We start from the raw sequence: 17166 nt of genomic DNA on the forward strand, positions 1-17166 counted from the left end.
CTGATCCTACTTTCTCTGTAGATTGAAAGAATATTGGGTGTTCGCCTACAAGCTGGCCTGAGAGCTTGGACCCAGGTGCTTCTCGGACAAGCTGAAGATAAAGCAGAAGTTGACATGGATACAGACGCACCTCAAGTCAGTCACAAGCCTGGTGGAGAGCCAAAGATTAAAGTGAGTCTTTCCCGTGGCATCCAGTTTGCTAGTAAATCAAGCAAAGGATTCTCCCCTTAAAAAGTACCAAGGAGAAAGCCCCTTAACAGTGAAGAAACCTGACAGACAGCACCTCACTGGGTGACCACAGTCGGCATCACCAGTGCTGCTCGTGCACATTGTTTTACTCTGGCACTGTGTGTGATGTGACAGGGCAGCTCCTCCCCAGTCTTTGTCCCCATATATCCCAGACTCATTCCAGTCATGAGAAAAGATCAGATATCCCTACAGAACAGCATCAGGGTCATGAGAGACAGGAAAAACTGAGAAAATGTTACGGGTTGGAAGGGATTGAGGAGATGTGACAACTGTGGGTACTGGGGGGCTGGGAAATCGGACTGAAGTCAGTACTTTACTTAGTAGTGTTGCATCAGTATTAATTTCTTCATTTGGGTAATTGTACCCTGTTAGATGTAACATTAGAAGGAGCTGGTGAAGGGTATGTGAAAACTCTTCATACTTTCTTCGCAACTTTCCTGTAAGTCTAAAATAACTTCCAAAACAGAAGTTTTTAGAAAACGGGAAATTTTAGAAAAAATCTACACTGGAAAAAAAAACAAAACAACTCTGCTTTCTAAGCATACGTCCAAGAAATCATTTCAAGAACTGCATGTAATCTGTACAAGGAAAAGGGTAGACTCTGACACTAAAATGTCACTGTTTTCACAAAATTTCAATCAGTCTCGTGGGAGAATGACTAGCACAGTGGTCAGCATACTGAACAGCAGTCTTTGTCTCCAAGCCACCGATTTCCCATTTGAGTGAAGGAGTGGCCAGCTGGAGCCCAGCAATCCTTCTAGAAAAGTGTTAGTTCAGGCTGTGCAAATAGGTCGTGTCTACCAGTGTGGCTGTTGGTTACAAAGGTGTCTGCCATATAGTTTCAGTAGGCCGTGCATTTGTGTTATGTAGTTTGTTGCATTTGTGTTCAATTTACCAATAAAAATGTCTTACAAAACAGAAGTCTAAAAGAACTGAAGGTAAAAACTTTGATGTGGGAGAAACAGTTGGCTGTTTTTTTTCTCCCCAGATGCTACCTTCTCGTTTTTTTTCCTCTTAATCTTGAAAAATGTTTTCACTTTTGAATATTACATATATTTATCCCCAGAGCGTACTTTTTAAAATACAGAGATGTAGAAAAGCAAACGAGCATGTCTAAGCTAAAGCAGTTATCTGGTAGAGATGGAGTCAGAATTCTCGCTTAGCCTAAAGTAGGCATTGGCAGGTGGCACAGCCTCACCTTGACTTGTAAACCTGCCTCCCTGCAGCACATGTCTGACGGCTAATGCCAGCCTCCGTCCCTGCATCGGTGGCACAGGGTTCTCGGTCTGAGGTCATTGTGTCCATAGATTACCACACATATTAAATCAGGTGGTGCTCCCTTGAGCACCTATTGTGTGTTCACCAAGGCACAGGGGACCCAGGAGGAACCTACGCAGTGCCTGCCCTCTGACTTCTCACAGTCCTTTAGAGAGGGCTGTGGACCACACTTGTGAAATATGGAAGACCACGTAACAGACTCATGGTTCAGACTCAAGTAGGTTAATAAAATTTAGAGGGAGAAAGCTTTATGCATCAAGACCATTTTTTTTTTACTTTGGAAAATGTTTTTCTATCAAGAACATTACTTTGAAATGATTCTGTTGCTTCGTATGACCAAAAAAAAACAAAAAAAAACTATGATTTCTATACTTTTTACCCAGTTTCAAATTTCAGCATTCATACACCTGATTTTATTCAAGATAATTACTGAGCAACAGTCACATACACGTATGTTCAGTACCATTTAATTGAAAATGGCTCCTCTAGGCATTACCAATTTATTAGTGTGTTAGAATCACACTTAGGTGTTAGATTTTTAACCAAGAAATAATCACAGTTGTCGTGAATACTGATTCTGACATCGCAAATGCATAAAAGCATTTTATTGAAACTGATTGCTAAGTAAGAAATGAAATCTTTCTTTTACAGAATGTTGTTCATGAGCTAAGAATAACCAATCAGGTCATCTATTTGAATCCACCAATCGAAGAGTGCAGGTATAAGCTGTATCAGGAAATGTTTGCCTGGAAGATGGTTGTGCTGTCTCTTCCCAGGATCCAGAGTCAGAGGTACCAGGTGAGCCTTCCGGGCACTCGCACCGTGAGCCCTCGGACCAGGCCTCCCCAGGGTTCTGTGGCACTGCCTCTCCGTCATGCCTCTTTAAATGTTGCTCTCACATGTCTTCTCAGATTGCGGACTTCTGGCTCAGCCTTGGGTTTTTTTGTTTTTAAGATTTTATTTATTTATTTGTCAGAGAGAGAGGGAGAGAGGACAAGCAGGGGAGTAGCTGGCAGAGGGAGAAACAGGCTCCCCGCTGAGCAAGGAGCCTGATGCGGGACTCGATCCCAGGACGCTGGGATCATGACCTGAGCTGAAGGCAGACCCTTAACTGACTGAGCCACCCAGGCGTCCCATGGCTCAGCATTCTAAGGGAAAGCTAGAAGAAGCCTTGTGTGACCTGACGGTTTTCCCATGGCTGTCTTTCCAAATAGTGGCCTCTGCAGTTCTGATCTCCGTAGTCTCTTAGAAATGCTCTCCATGAACTTCTTTGGAAATTTTAATTCCTGTTCCTCCCCGCCCCCACTTTATTATATTAGTTTGCAAATATACACGAAACTGGAGGGAAAATCATGAGCTCACACCAACTTGCCTTGTTTATTATCATGAGGCCAATTTAAATTTCTCTTTCTTTCCCCACCCCTCCCCCACCAGATTATTTTAAAACAAATCCCAGATATACTCTTAATAATGTGCTTCTGGAGCAAAAGGAAAACTCAGAAGCCTGTTTTAGTTCCTGGCTTCTAAGGAAAATTATTTCAGATAAGCAGATCTCCACAATCTCTGTCATGACAGGCTCTTCTAGAAAGTCTTAGTTTTGAACAGATGCAACATAGGCTGAGTCGTCAGATTTTTTTGCAGTAGCAACCATCTATACACTTACAGTCTTGGCCGTGACCAGCTAATCAGAACTAGGCTGTGAATACTGGTTCCTTCTGCTCAAGGACTCTGTGCAGACTGCACGGTATTTCTTGTCACGTCCTGTTTTTAACCAGCCATGTTTCTCTTTGCATTGCTGTCCTGTTTGTCTCCATATCTGACAGAACTGAAGCCAGCCCTTCTTAAGCTGGTCCCATGCCCTTGCTCTGCGCCTCAGTCTCCTGTCATCGAGTAAGCCTGACCCCTGTCACCCTCTAGCCATCTTACTTCTTGGCTCCTCTTGGTAAAAACATGGAGGAATTGTCTGCACACCTGCTCCAGGCCCCTACCCCTCAGACGTCGGGGTCACTGGCCTTTCCCTATCGCTGTGGCGGGCTTCTCAGCCCTTGAGAAGTGGCAGTGGCAGGCTGTGACAGGTGCACACCGCCTCCCGCTTGATACACTTGTTCCGCTTGGCTGTCCTGATTTTCCTCCCACCCCAATGGCTGGTCTCCTCTGCTGGCTCCTCTTTAGCTCTCCTTCTTCCAGCCTCTGCCTGTTTCCGTGTGCTGCCCACCCCAGAACTCTGTCCCACCCAGTCTGTTCACTCAGTGCCGGCCGTACATGACAGCACTGTGCTCACATCTCCAGCCAAGCCTTTATCTTGACCTCCAGCCCCATCTGTCCTTCTGGCTCCGGGGCATCTCCACCAGACCGATAGGCACATCACACTGAACGTGCCTCCGACCCCCTCCCTCAGAGTTGCTCTCACCCCCAGTCTTTCCTTTCTCCACGTTCAACCCGCTCAGGCCTAAGTCGAGGTGTCACCCTGTCCTCCCACTGTCTCTCTTCAAAATGAACCTGATCTTTTTTGCCCACATCTACTGATACCACCAGTCCAAATAAATAAATCATCCCTCACTTTTTTTTTTAAGAGTTTATTTATTTATTTGTCAGAGAGAGAGAGCACAAGCAGGGGGAACAGCAGGCAGAGGGAGAAGCAGGCTCCCCACCAAGCAAGGAGCTTGATGTGGGACTCGATCCCAGAACCCTGGGATCATGACATGGCCAAAGGCAGACGCTTAACCAACTGAGCCACCTAGGTGTCCCGCATCATCCCTCACTTGGATTCTTGAAGTTCCTCCTGACAGGTCTTTGTGTCTGCTGTTGCCCCCTTAAAATTTATTTCCAACACAGCAGTGGAGTAAGACTTAGATTTCACGTTGGTCCTGACACTGATCTTCCCAGAGCCCACTGATGGGCTCCATGAAGGCCCACGTCCCTTGGCAGAGTGCTGGGCCCCATGTAATATGCTGCTTGTGGCCTCTCTGACTTGAGTGCCTACATCCCTCTCACTGACTCTGCCGGCCACGCTGGCCTCTCGCTCTCCTCAGACATGCCAGGCAGGCTCTCTCCCCTGGGCCTTCACACTTGCTGACCTCTCTGCTTGGAACCTGTGGTAGCGACATACTGACATGGCTCACTCCCTCCCTCTCCTGATCCGGCTCAGTGGGGCCTTCCCTGACCTCCCCGACTCCATACTCCCAGCCTTCCTCTTTCCTGCTTTGTCTCCGTAGTACTTCTCACCCGTTGACGTTCTATGTAGTTTCCTTTTCTCTGTCTCTCCTCCCACGAATATAAGTCCATGTGAGCAGAGATTTTTGTCTGGCTGTTTCTTGTGTCTACAACAGTGCTTGGCACGTAGCTGGCACTCACATTGTTGAAACAATGACCGGTCATCACTTCCATCATCCAAGCTGGTGTAATTATGCGGTCATGGTAGTTAGTCCTTTAGATGCCGCCGTTCATGTTCCGCTCCCACAGGAGAGGCTCAGGTCTCCAGGGGCTCTGCTCCCCAGGGCCATGCTGTCTGCTCCAAGGGCTCAGAGGGCTCTGTAACTGTTTTTACATAGTGATGCTGCATTTTCTAGCTTGTGGTTGATCTGATGTTTCCTTTATTGGTTGATGAGTGACATATGAGTAGGCCTCTGATTTCTTGTGGCTGGGGTAAGTGGGTGTTATCCCTTAAGTGCCATTTTTATAGTGAGCTTTTCCTTCGGTTCATTGGAATTCAGTGAAAGGTGGCTCTGGGATGAACAGTTTTGTACACACTATTTGTGTTCCTTCCGGCTCTGCTTCCATAGGTGGGTGTACATTACGAACTGACTGAGGAAGAGAAATTCTACCGGAATGCTTTAACACGGATGCCTGACGGCCCCGTTGCCCTGGAAGAGTCCTACTCTGCGGTCATGGGTATCGTGACTGAGGTCGAGCAGTATGTCAAGGTGAGAAGCTCCCTGTCTCATTTAAATATGCTATAGAGTCTGTTTTAGACGTAGTGAGTATGTGGTCTAATGTCTAATGAACGTGGGAGCTAAAATCTACGTAATATTTGTATAATATGATATGCTAGGTAACACTTGTTTATCTTAAAACAGTGAACAGTAGAAAAAATCTTATGGGATATTAACTCTCATTTCAGAGAGAAGTAAATTTTATTCTTTTTTACTATGAAAATTCTGAGAATTTGAAGTGAATTTTTCTAACAGTGTTGAAAGAGAGTCTTTTTAGTGAAACATGAACCTAATATATATGAACGTTCTATAAAGTGAGAGACCTGGCTGTGCTATTTGACTGCGCCCTTCATTTGCAGGTCTGGCTTCAGTATCAGTGCCTGTGGGACATGCAAGCCGAAAACATCTACAACAGACTGGGGGAAGATCTCAACAAATGGCAGGCCCTCCTGGTTCAAATAAGGAAGGCCAGAGGCACTTTTGACAACGCAGAAACCAAGAAAGAGTTTGGGCCGGTAGTTATAGATTACGGCAAGGTGAGCTCTGCTGTCTTGCTGGAAGGGGTGGAGGCGGCTAGCTATCAGGGCAGCAGCCGAAGCTCCAGCACCCAGCGCGAAGGAGCTGATGACCTGTCGTGGGCTCATTCACCTGCAGGTTCAGTCTAAGGTGAACTTGAAGTACGACTCATGGCATAAGGAGGTTCTCAGCAAGTTTGGGCAGATGCTCGGATCAAACATGACGGAATTCCACTCCCAGATCTCCAAGGTGAGGAGGCAGGCGCTTGGCAGTGTGACGAGTCTACTGGTAAACCTTGGCTCCTTGTTAAAATTCCGTGTTCTCTCCGAACAGTCCCGCCAGGAGTTGGAACAGCACTCGGTGGACACGGCCAGCACCTCCGATGCAGTGACCTTCATCACCTACGTGCAGTCTCTGAAACGAAAGATCAAACAGTTTGAAAAGCAAGTTGAGGTGAGCTCCCTGAGTCACTAAGGTTCTCACCTTCGGCTCTGTAGGCACTGAGAGCTACGTACAGGCCACACACCATCTCGCTCATACCCGCCTGCTGTGCTGGTCCAAGTGGAGACCCTGGGGTCCTGGGGACTGCATCTTAAACAGCTCTGTGGGTGATGCCTAAGTGTGTCGAGGTTCGAGAACCACTGTGTTTTGCCTTTTAAATCTTGTACCGTAGCTGTTGATCTTTGAGTCATACGTGCATTTGTTCTTCCGATTTGTTAGGAGGGGTGAAGCGCAGCAGCAGCAGCATGCCTTCGGTCCGCTTCAGGCCTCTCAGGCGCAGCCAGTCGGCTCGGGGCGTGCTGCTTCCTGGGCACCGCACTCTCAGGGCGCAGGGGTTCTGGAGAAGAGCAAACATACTGATGTTGTTGTTCTGGAGCCACAGAGTGTCTTCTTTTTATGATAGTTTCTGTTGTGAAAGAAAAAAAAAAAAACCTGTATTTTGTAACTCTCAAAGCTCTACCGCAATGGTCAGCGCTTGCTGGAAAAGCAGAGGTTCCAGTTCCCGCCCTCCTGGCTCTACATCGACAACATAGAAGGCGAGTGGGGGGCCTTCAACGACATCATGCGGCGGAAGGACTCTGCCATCCAGCAGCAGGTGGCAAACCTGCAGATGAAGATCGTGCAGGAGGACCGGGCAGTGGAGAGCCGCACCACGGACCTGCTGGCGGACTGGGAGAAAACCAAGCCCGTCACGGTGAGCCCTGCCTGCCGCTCCCGCAGCCTCTCCGAAACCCACAGCGCAATTTGCTGTTCTTTCCTGCACTGAAGGCTTTGCTCTGGCTTAGCGTTCCAATAATGAGGACTTTCCTTTTTGTAATTAAAACAACACTTACATGTCATGATTTGAAAAGTAAAGCCAACTTAGAGCTCTTTTTACCCAGAACCCCTCGTGACAATCATTTAAGTCAGGTCAGGAGGTGGTTTTAAAAATTATTCTGTTCTTAAGTTAGCCTCTTACTTAGGCATACTCAAAAATTAGAAATAAATTTCTCACGGACACAGGCCAAGCCTCATGTTGCCACTGCCTGGCGCTGTGCTGTCGGAGGCACGTCCTGCCGTCCCTGTCGTTGTAGTTAGTTCTGTACCCAGGACCTGCCAACCTTAGTCCTCTTGGTTCATTCAAGTATTTATTGAGCACCGACTATGTTCTGGGCAGTGGGGATAGAGCAGTGAACAGGACGGACAGGGGCCCCTACACCCACGGAATGACACTCCAGTGCGAGAGATAGGTGAAAAACGAGCAAGGGAAACAGGTATTTGAGTCAGATGGGGATTGGTTCCATGGGGAAGGTGAGGGCCGGGTGGACGAGGGGTGTTGGTGATGTCCTGCCTTGTGGGGAAGGGAGTCCGAGTGGAGACCTGCAGGAGGAGGGGGAGCTGGCAAGTCACGCAGGTGGCGGGAGGGGATTCAGGCAGAAGCAACAGCACGTGCAAGGTCAAGCAAGTACCTAACTGCACACCTTGTTTCCTGGGGTGGAGTTCAGTCTGATTTGTTTAGACATATAAACGTAAATATAGACAGGAAAGAAGAGGGGGCATGATACTTCGAATGTCAATCTGGTTTTCTGGTTTGCGGTGTAGGTGTTCTACAGCAGGCCTGGTGGCAGATCTAGCCTCCCACCTACTCCGTAGAGCTCTGTCCTGCCTCAGCCCTGTCTGTGCTGTTGGACCCAAAGGTCTTACTTTGTGTTTAATTTTGGTTTGAGGGCTCCTGTTTTAAGAAGATCTTTGCTTTCACAAATGCCAGTACTGTAGCTTATGCAGAATGCTAGCTCTAGCAGGGAAGGGAGTATTTCTCAAAAGCCAAGATTCTGATCACCAAAATTTGAATATTTTATTGCCATTTTTTGCTAGTAACGCGTTATAGTTTAAATTTTCGATGATATTTTAGTCATTTTCAAGTTATTAAAATGGAGAGTCAGCAAATCATAGTGTAATGCTCAGCTAGAGGCCATTCACTGAGGACTACTTGATTTCTCATCCTTCTCTCTGTCACTGATGTAGTAATAGCTGTGTGCCTCAGGGAGGGCATGGCTGGCAGCCCCCAAGAGCCGTGTCCCCTCAGATCGGGAGTGGCCTGCTTCAGGCCCCAGTTTGTCCTCACTCTTCTCTTCCTGTCTTCCAAGGCACTTAGTGACACAGTGGCTAAATGGAGAGGTGCTCCATCTTTGTTTCTTTTTTTTTCTTTTTTTAAATATTTGTTTAAGTAATCTCTGCACCCATCATGGGGCTCGAACTCACGACCCCAAGATCAAGAGTTGCACGCTCTTCTGATTGATCCAGCCAGGCGCCCCGGTGTTCCATCTTTCTTACTCATGTTTTGTTTATGTCAAATACAGAAGTAAAAGTTCCACTCAGTAATATACGTGAATCGTAAGTGTACGTCTTGCTGAAGATGTGAATATTTGGAGACGTGTTTAAGGGATCACAAATTCCCAGATTTCCAGTGGGCTCTCCCCACCATTTCAGAGCCCAAGCACGCATCTGTCTCGAGACGCAGCACAGCAATTCTGCACTTTGACTGCTTGCAGGGCAATCTGCGCCCGGAGGAGGCGCTTCAGGCTCTCACCATCTATGAAGGGAAGTTTGGCAGGCTGAAGGATGACCGGGAGAAGTGTGCGAAGGCCAAGGAGGCGCTGGAATTGACAGATACGGGACTTCTCAGTGGCAGCGAAGAGCGCGTCCAGGTACAGACCTTGGAAGCCGGGAGGTAGGGGTGTCGGTCCCCGTCCTGGCTCTGCCCTTGACCAGGGCCATCTCAAGGGCCCTGCCAGACCTGCAGTGATTTCTGCATCCAGAGGCTCACTGCTCCACTGTCGTAATCACAGGTGGCCTTAGAAGAACTACAGGATCTCAAAGGCGTTTGGTCAGAACTTTCCAAGGTCTGGGAGCAGATTGATCAGATGAAGGAGCAGCCGTGGGTTTCCGTCCAGCCTCGAAAGGTATACCTAGTCAAAGCAGGTGTTGCGTATACAATCCTATGTTGAGAGTTGTAGACTTTGCTTAGAAGCTTTGCAATCTGCTGTAAGTTCACAGAATGGCACAGGATGGTCATTTATGGTATTCATCTGGACTGATGTAAAATTTGCTTTAAAACCATTTTTTTAAAGATTTATTTATTTGAGAGAATGAGATGGGGGAGGGAAAGGGGGAAAGGGGGAAGGAGAGAAGCAGACTCCCCACTCAGCACGGAGCCTGATGCAGGGCTCGATCTCATAACCCTGAGGCACTGACCTGAGCCGAAATCAAGAGTTGGACGCTTAACCGACTAGTCCACCCAGGCACCCCTTAAAAGCATTTTTTAAGATATTTCACCATTTAAAGGAAGTGTTAGCAAACTAAATATCACCTGTGTTTCTCTCAACAGCTTCGACAAAATTTAGATGGCCTCCTGAACCAGCTGAAAAACTTCCCCGCCCGATTACGGCAGTATGCTTCCTATGAGTTTGTCCAGAGGCTTCTGAAAGGTTACCTGAAGGTAGTGAGTCAGTGCTGGGGTCCTGGGTGTCTGTTAGGAACACAGCTGCATCGGTAATTTTGCTTACTCTCTCCACAGATAAACATGCTGGTGATTGAACTGAAATCCGAGGCACTTAAAGATCGCCACTGGAAGCAGTTGATGAAAAGGCTTCATGTTAATTGGGTTGTTTCTGAGCTAACCCTTGGCCAAATCTGGGATGTTGACTTGCAGAAAAATGAAGCTATTGTCAAGGATGTGCTGCTTGTGGCACAGGGGGAGATGGCTTTGGAAGAATTTTTGAAGCAGGTGATTAATAGACCAATAACCCTTTTTATATCATGTTTCCAGCTGTGACTTAGGTTTGAACTATGTAAAAACAGCTGCATCTGTGGTCCGTTTGTCCCCATAACACTTGCTCGCTTATACAGCTGATGAATGCCCACAAATTGATAATATCCCTCTTTTTGGTTTTAATTCAGATAAGAGAGGTATGGAATACTTATGAGTTAGACTTGGTTAACTATCAGAACAAGTGTCGCTTGATCCGAGGCTGGGATGACCTCTTCAACAAGGTCAAAGAGCACATCAACAGCGTCTCGGCCATGAAGCTGTCTCCGTATTACAAGGTACTGTTGTTGGGAAAGCCTTCCCTCTCTTACCAAGCGTTCTCCTGCACTTTTGTCATACCTTTTGACTGGTAGTTACCAGAAGCCTGTTTTTTAAAGTGTGAGTTAAATAAGTTGATCTAATTTGCATTTTTTTAGTAAGCTTTGTCATATCTATGAGTGAAAAGTTTAGCAGCTGGGCCCTGCTTCCCACCTCTCCACTAGGTTTTCGAAGAAGATGCCCTGAGCTGGGAAGACAAGCTGAATCGGATCATGGCTCTCTTTGACGTGTGGATCGATGTGCAGAGACGGTGGGTCTACCTGGAAGGCATCTTCACAGGCAGTGCGGATATCAAGCACCTGCTGCCAGTGGAAACCCAGCGGTTCCAGAGGTATGACCTCTAGCCAGAGAGCAAGAGAACGGAGTCGAAGGTGTGGCTGGTAACCATTCTTCATGTAAAAGCTAACAATGGTTTCAATTTGATTTGTAGTATCAGCACAGAGTTTCTGGCTCTGATGAAAAAAGTATCCAAGTCTCCCCTTGTTATGGATGTTCTGAACATCCAGGGGGTCCAGAGGTCCCTGGAGAGATTGGCAGACCTGCTAGGAAAGATCCAGAAAGCGTTGGGAGAATACCTGGAAAGAGAGCGATCATCTTTCCCCAGGTGAGATGCTTGCTTTGACTTGCACAGAAGTGCAGTTCAATTTCAAGAGCCCTCTGCTCTCCCTTCTGGTCTGCGTGTTGGTCGCTTTGACATCAAGAGTTTTGTTGGCAGCAATCCATTGAATGAATATGACTCCCTTTTTGTGCATTTATTCCTAATTATAATGAATAATTCTTCATTTTCTTCCTTGAATTTGTTTATTAAGTTTCACTGAAATTATTACACATCCTTCCAGGCAGCTCACACCGCTTAAAAATTTAGCTCTGATTATTTTCCAAGTGGCATTTCTTCCTTTCTGAATAGTTTGCTTATTGTAAATTGAACAGGCTTTTAAAAAATAAGTCCATGAAAAAAATAAAATAAAATAAATAAAAAATAAGTCCATGAAGTAAGGTGAATGAGATGAAATCCGTGGAATTCCTTTTTGCTACTTTGTTAGATAAATATGTATTTTCTGAGGGCTGGAAGAAATTTGGATGTCATCTCTGTTCAGACTGGAGATTGTCCACCACCATCCAAATCAGTTTCCCTTCCCACAACTTGAAGTTACGTTTTGATTGACTATTTACATATTTACGTATGCAAAACATTTTAGCAACTTGGATGCTGTTTTCATTTTAGGTTCTATTTTGTGGGTGATGAAGATTTGCTTGAAATTATTGGAAACAGTAAGAATGTAGCTAAGTTACAGAAACATTTCAAGAAAATGTTTGCTGGAGTTTCGAGCATCATCCTGAACGAGGATAACTCTGTCGTCTTGGGCATCTCGTCCCGTGAAGGAGAGGAGGTAGTTTGAGTGTATGATTGTAACTAAGAATGCTTCTCTCCTGTCTTTGCACATCTTCATTCTTAAATTGTATTTATTTCAGGTTATGTTTAAAACTCCCGTGTCGATTACGGAACATCCCAAAATCAACGAGTGGCTCACGCTGGTAGAAAAGGAGATGAGAGTCACGCTGGCTAAACTCCTTGCTGAGTCTGTGACAGAAGTTGAGATTTTTGGTAAAGCAACTTCAATTGACCCAAATACGTACATCACTTGGATTGATAAGTACCAGGTAACGTGTAGCAGAAGTGGGCCAGCGGAAAGGCGGATGCACTGGCCTGTGTCCGAAATGATCCTTTGGCTCTTGTGTCTTGTGTCGTTCAGGCCCAGCTTGTGGTTCTGTCAGCCCAGATCGCCTGGTCTGAAAATGTGGAGACCGCTCTGAGCAGCATGGGGGGAAGTGGTGACGCGGCGCCCCTGCACTCCGTGCTGAGCAACGTGGAGGTCACCCTCAACGTGTTGGCCGACTCAGTCCTCATGGAGCAGCCGCCGCTCCGGAGACGGAAGCTGGAGCACTTGGTTAGTCCCGTTTCTGACTCATTCCTCACCGGGTAGGCTCTTGTGCCTGCAGCTCAAGCAGTTAAAGGAAATCATGCTTGGAAAATACTCTGACTGGTGTCAGGGAGAAAAGGAGGTGGCGCGTTCATGAAGTCTGGGGTGGGTATCTGCTCTCTGTCCTGTTGACAGGTGGCCGTGCCGGAGCAGGGAGCTCCGTGCACACATCCTGGTAAACAGGAAGCGATAAGCTTGGATCAGGGTTCTGTGCTTTTGCGCCTCCAAAGCAGTGCCCAGCGGGCAGTGCTGGGCCCAGCCCGCGGGGGCCAGACCGTGAGGACGGGAGACTCCTGTCCTGCTAGTTGCAGAGTTTTCACTTAAAGTAGTTCGTTTGTTGGTTGTTTGGTTTTGCTGTAGCCCTTGATTCTTTGCAGTTTCAGCATGTGAATAACAGTTCTGTTGTTTTTAAAAATGAATTCACATTTTGGAATATTTACTAAAAACTACTATAACTGGATCTTGCATCTCAAATTAAAAGTCTGTTCAGCGATCGCATCCCCAGGAAAGGCACTGTATTTCTCCAGTTTGTGATAAACTTAAAGTGACTCTTTGTTCAGATTACAGAGCTGGTTCACCAGAGGGATGTGACGCGGTCCTTGATCAAAAGCAAGATTGACAACGCCAAATCTTTCGAATGGCTCAGCCAGATGCGCTTTTATTTTGACCCTAAGCAAACTGATGTGCTACAGCAGCTGTCCATCCAAATGGCAAATGCCAAATTCAACTATGGCTTTGAGTACCTGGGCGTCCAGGACAAGCTGGTGCAGACCCCCCTCACCGACCGCTGCTATTTGACCATGACTCAGGCCTTAGAGGCCAGGCTGGGGGGCTCCCCGTTCGGTAAGTTACTCCACAGACCTGGACAGGTGGAGTCAGAGGATAAGCATTATTTATAAGGATTAAACCAGTGATTTTAAACCTATTTCTTAATTACAGAGGTGGTTCATTCTAAAATCTTAGATCTGTTTGTAGTTACTACATCTCCGTTGATTTTGTAAATGAGTCGTGTAAAGCTGAAGATCCCTCCCATGGACTCAGGTACTCAGTCGTGTTTCCTCAAATGGCAGGGCCAGCCGGGACTGGGAAGACAGAGTCGGTCAAAGCTCTCGGCCATCAGCTTGGACGCTTTGTTTTAGTCTTCAACTGCGATGAAACCTTTGATTTCCAGGTAAGAAGCTTTCTGAATCCACCTAAAATCTAATGGCCCAAGAGGCCAGCGGGGGAGTGCTACGCCTGGACCTCTCTCGAGGCTGCAGGCCTCACAGCTCGGCGTGGCTCCTATCTGCCCTGCTGAGAATTGGGGCTGGTGTGACCCTGAGGGAGGGCTCCAGCGTATGTGCTCTGGGGTTGACTTGAGCCGCATGTTCCTGGAAGAAATGGTTAGTGCCTGTGTCTGGGAATAAACAACTATTAGGACAAGTTTTTCCTCGTCAAGAAGAAATGATAGAATGGAAAGAACAGCTTTATCATCAGGATTTTATTGGCACAGGAGGAGAGGTGCGAGCCCTGCAAGTGTACGCTCGCAGTCCATGAAGGGCCTGCTCTGTGCAGGCCCCGGACCCCGCGCCTCCTGTGTGAGCCTCGTGTCCCCTCCACAGCCAGCTTGGGGGGCGGCAGCCAGAGGGCCCGGGCCAGCATCGGGGCCACAGAGCCAGCACCGAGACACTTTCTTTGCTCTGCTTTCAGGCGATGGGACGGATCTTTGTGGGGCTCTGCCAGGTGGGCGCGTGGGGCTGCTTTGACGAGTTCAACCGCCTGGAGGAGCGGATGCTATCGGCCGTGTCGCAGCAGGTGCAGTGTATCCAGGAAGCGCTGCGCGAGCACTCCAACCCCAACTGTGACAAGAGTGAGACTCCCCTTTTCTCTTTGCAAGTTATTTAGCGACTGTGGAGGGAAAGCCCATGTGGGCTGGGTTCCATTTTGCCTCCTTAAATTAGAATTGAACTTCGCTCCCAGGACTCACTGCTGCAGGCAGGGTGGCGAGACCTGGGATGATACTGCATGGGCAGTCTACACTGCTCACATCAGAGCAGTCCACACCCTGGCTGTCCTTCCCCTGGTGGACAGGAGTCCCTGTGCTCGCTCCCATAGCATCTGCCTGTAGCAAGTGTTGGGCCAGCGTGGGCCCTCCCTGCTCCCTTCCTCCTCCCTGCGTGCCCACAGAGCCAGCCTTCCTGGCCGCCTGTCGGCTGAGTGTTCTTTCAGGGAGCTTTGGGAACACGCCCTCTGTCACTGTAGGAGGACCTTTCTGAGAGGCTCCAAGAGCGGCTTCCTCGGCCTTATTCCGTACAGAGCGGGCGCAACCGACGGGGGCAGGGTGGGTGCTGGAGGAAGTAGGCGGTGGGTGGCCGACCCTTCACATGCACAGTTAGCTTCCGGTATTGCTTTCATTCTGCAGTAATAGGAACTTGTCTCACCAAGGGACTGGCAGAGCTCTTAGTGAAACAAAAGGGGTGTCGGAGAAAACAGTACTGTGTGCTCGGGGTTCTATACCAAGGGGTCAGGTGTGGGTGGTGGCGGTTGACCCCAGGAAAAGGCCGTCCTCAGGAGCTGAGCCAGTCCATTGTGTCACATGGATTGATTTTTATTTCTACAACTACCATTAGGCTGCATTTCTATCCTTACATTGACCTTGTGACATGGTAATGTGCAGGCAGAGTGTGCGTCCCACCCCTGGGGACTTTGTTCCCCATGGAGGTGGCTTTCATGTAGGTGAGGTGTGCACAGCTGGGTCTGCCCAGATGGGGTGACATGCCAGGAGGAGAGCCAAAGAGCGGCTCCCCTGCAGCCCTGGGCTTTGGGCATTAGAGGCTGGTGGGGAAACGGGTGCTTTGTGATTTTAGGGAGATTTTAGCATGGTTTTTGAATATCACAAATCTTAACACCGTGTTCTGATTTTCAGCCTCCGCCCCCATTACTTGTGAGCTGCTCAACAAGCAGGTGAAGGTGAGCCCGGACATGGCCATCTTCATCACCATGAACCCTGGCTACGCAGGCAGGTCCAACCTTCCCGACAACCTCAAGAAGCTGTTTCGGAGCTTGGCCATGACCAAGCCCGACCGGCAGCTCATCGCCCAGGTCATGCTGTACTCGCAGGGCTTCCGCACTGCTGAGGTCCTCGCCAACAAAATCGTCCCATTCTTCAAGTGAGTGCCCCAGAGTTATCCCTGACCGTGTGTCTAGCGTGTGTGAGATGTGCCACCCAAGGTTCATCTCTGACCATGGCACAGCTTTCCAAGTGCCCGTGTCTGATTTCCTGACTCTGTGGCTGCATAGAGCGTGCTGTTCTAAGGCAAACCTTTTGTCTTTCAGACTATGTGACGAACAGCTCTCATCTCAAAGCCATTATGACTTTGGTCTTCGAGCTTTGAAGAGTGTGCTGGTAAGTGCAGGAAATGTGAAGAGAGAGAGAATTCAGAAGATAAAGAGGGAGAAAGAAGAACGAGGGGAAGCAGTTGATGAAGGAGAAATTGCAGAAAATCTACCTGAGCAAGAGGTTTGTACACATGTTCTTTTAATCACTCACACCTTAAACACTAATTTTTTAAAAAAGATTTATTTATTTGAGAGGGAATGCACAGGAGCAGGGGGAGGGGCAGAGGAAGAGAGAGATGGGGAGGAGCAGAGAAGCGGACTCCCCACTGAGCATGGAGCCTGACGTGGGGCTTGGTTCCAGGGTCCCAAGATCATGACCCAAGCCAAAACCAAGAGTCAAGAGGCTTCACTGAGCCACCCAGATACCCCTAAACACTAATATTTAAATTGGCCTTTTCAACATCTAAGCCATGGCTTCAGAGTCCCCGTTGCGATTCACGTGTCCTGGGATGAATGGATAGAAGACACTATATTTGCACAGTGAACTGAGTCACTAACAGTCTCATCTTTCTTACGTACCTTCTTGAGGATACAGCAGTGGCCGTGCGAGCCGGGCTCCTGCCCCCCCCCCGCCCCCGCTCAGAGCTAGTCTCTCTTCTCGCCATTAGATTCTGATCCAGAGCGTCTGTGAGACCATGGTGCCCAAGCTGGTGGCAGAAGACATCCCGCTGCTCTTCAGCCTCCTGTCAGACGTGTTCCCTGGGGTCCAGTACCACCGGGGCGAAATGACTGCGCTTCGAGAAGAGCTGAAGAAGGTGTGCCAGGAAATGTACCTGACGTACGGAGACGGAGAGGAAGTCGGCGGGATGTGGGTTGAGAAGGTAACTGGGGTTGACCCTGCTGGCTGCGCGGTGCAGTCACGGCAGCGATGGGCCCGGGAAGGAGCCACGTTTGAGAGAACTCGGGCTGTGAGGGCCAAGGAGTATCTGCTGTACCGAGATTTGACCCAAGGCTTTTCTCTTAACTTAAATGTAGATGTAACATTTTACCTGAAAATTTCGCATATTTGGTGTTGTTCGTTCTCTGAAAATGCCGACTGTAGCGTGATAATCATGGAAAGCATTTACGCCGTATAAGTCCTACTGCAAGACTTTCCAACATCATAGGTTAACAACGTAAATCTGCTAATCAGTGCGTGGTTTATATTCTGTGTCGGCTTCTTCTCTTTGCTTCCTCTGGGAGACTAAGAAGCGTCCTATCCCAT

The 17166-nt window shown here is 48.1% G+C and overlaps 1 protein-coding gene across 2 annotated transcripts in view; it reads left to right on the forward strand.

Annotated features, from left to right (window-relative positions):
- DYNC1H1 (dynein cytoplasmic 1 heavy chain 1) overlaps positions 1-17166 on the forward strand; it is a 67510-nt gene that overhangs the window by 20785 nt on the left and 29559 nt on the right. For both annotated transcript variants that reach the window (XM_045775443.2, XM_045775444.2), the window contains exons 10-32: positions 22-171; positions 2179-2325; positions 5310-5450; positions 5819-5995; positions 6114-6224; positions 6309-6428; positions 6931-7170; positions 9008-9163; positions 9305-9418; positions 9844-9954; positions 10033-10242; positions 10416-10562; positions 10767-10933; positions 11033-11206; positions 11828-11993; positions 12076-12264; positions 12357-12551; positions 13145-13427; positions 13655-13755; positions 14274-14433; positions 15490-15733; positions 15900-16083; positions 16571-16783. In XM_045775443.2, coding sequence (XP_045631399.1) covers positions 22-171; positions 2179-2325; positions 5310-5450; positions 5819-5995; positions 6114-6224; positions 6309-6428; positions 6931-7170; positions 9008-9163; positions 9305-9418; positions 9844-9954; positions 10033-10242; positions 10416-10562; positions 10767-10933; positions 11033-11206; positions 11828-11993; positions 12076-12264; positions 12357-12551; positions 13145-13427; positions 13655-13755; positions 14274-14433; positions 15490-15733; positions 15900-16083; positions 16571-16783 — 3900 coding nt within the window. The remainder of the gene's footprint in view (positions 1-21; positions 172-2178; positions 2326-5309; positions 5451-5818; positions 5996-6113; positions 6225-6308; positions 6429-6930; positions 7171-9007; positions 9164-9304; positions 9419-9843; positions 9955-10032; positions 10243-10415; positions 10563-10766; positions 10934-11032; positions 11207-11827; positions 11994-12075; positions 12265-12356; positions 12552-13144; positions 13428-13654; positions 13756-14273; positions 14434-15489; positions 15734-15899; positions 16084-16570; positions 16784-17166) is intronic.

This window comes from Ursus americanus, chromosome 26 (genome assembly GCF_024610735.1).
Source record: "Ursus americanus isolate L20-20 chromosome 26, mUrsAme1.1.p, whole genome shotgun sequence".
In the NCBI taxonomy this organism is placed as follows: domain Eukaryota; kingdom Metazoa; phylum Chordata; class Mammalia; order Carnivora; family Ursidae; genus Ursus; species Ursus americanus.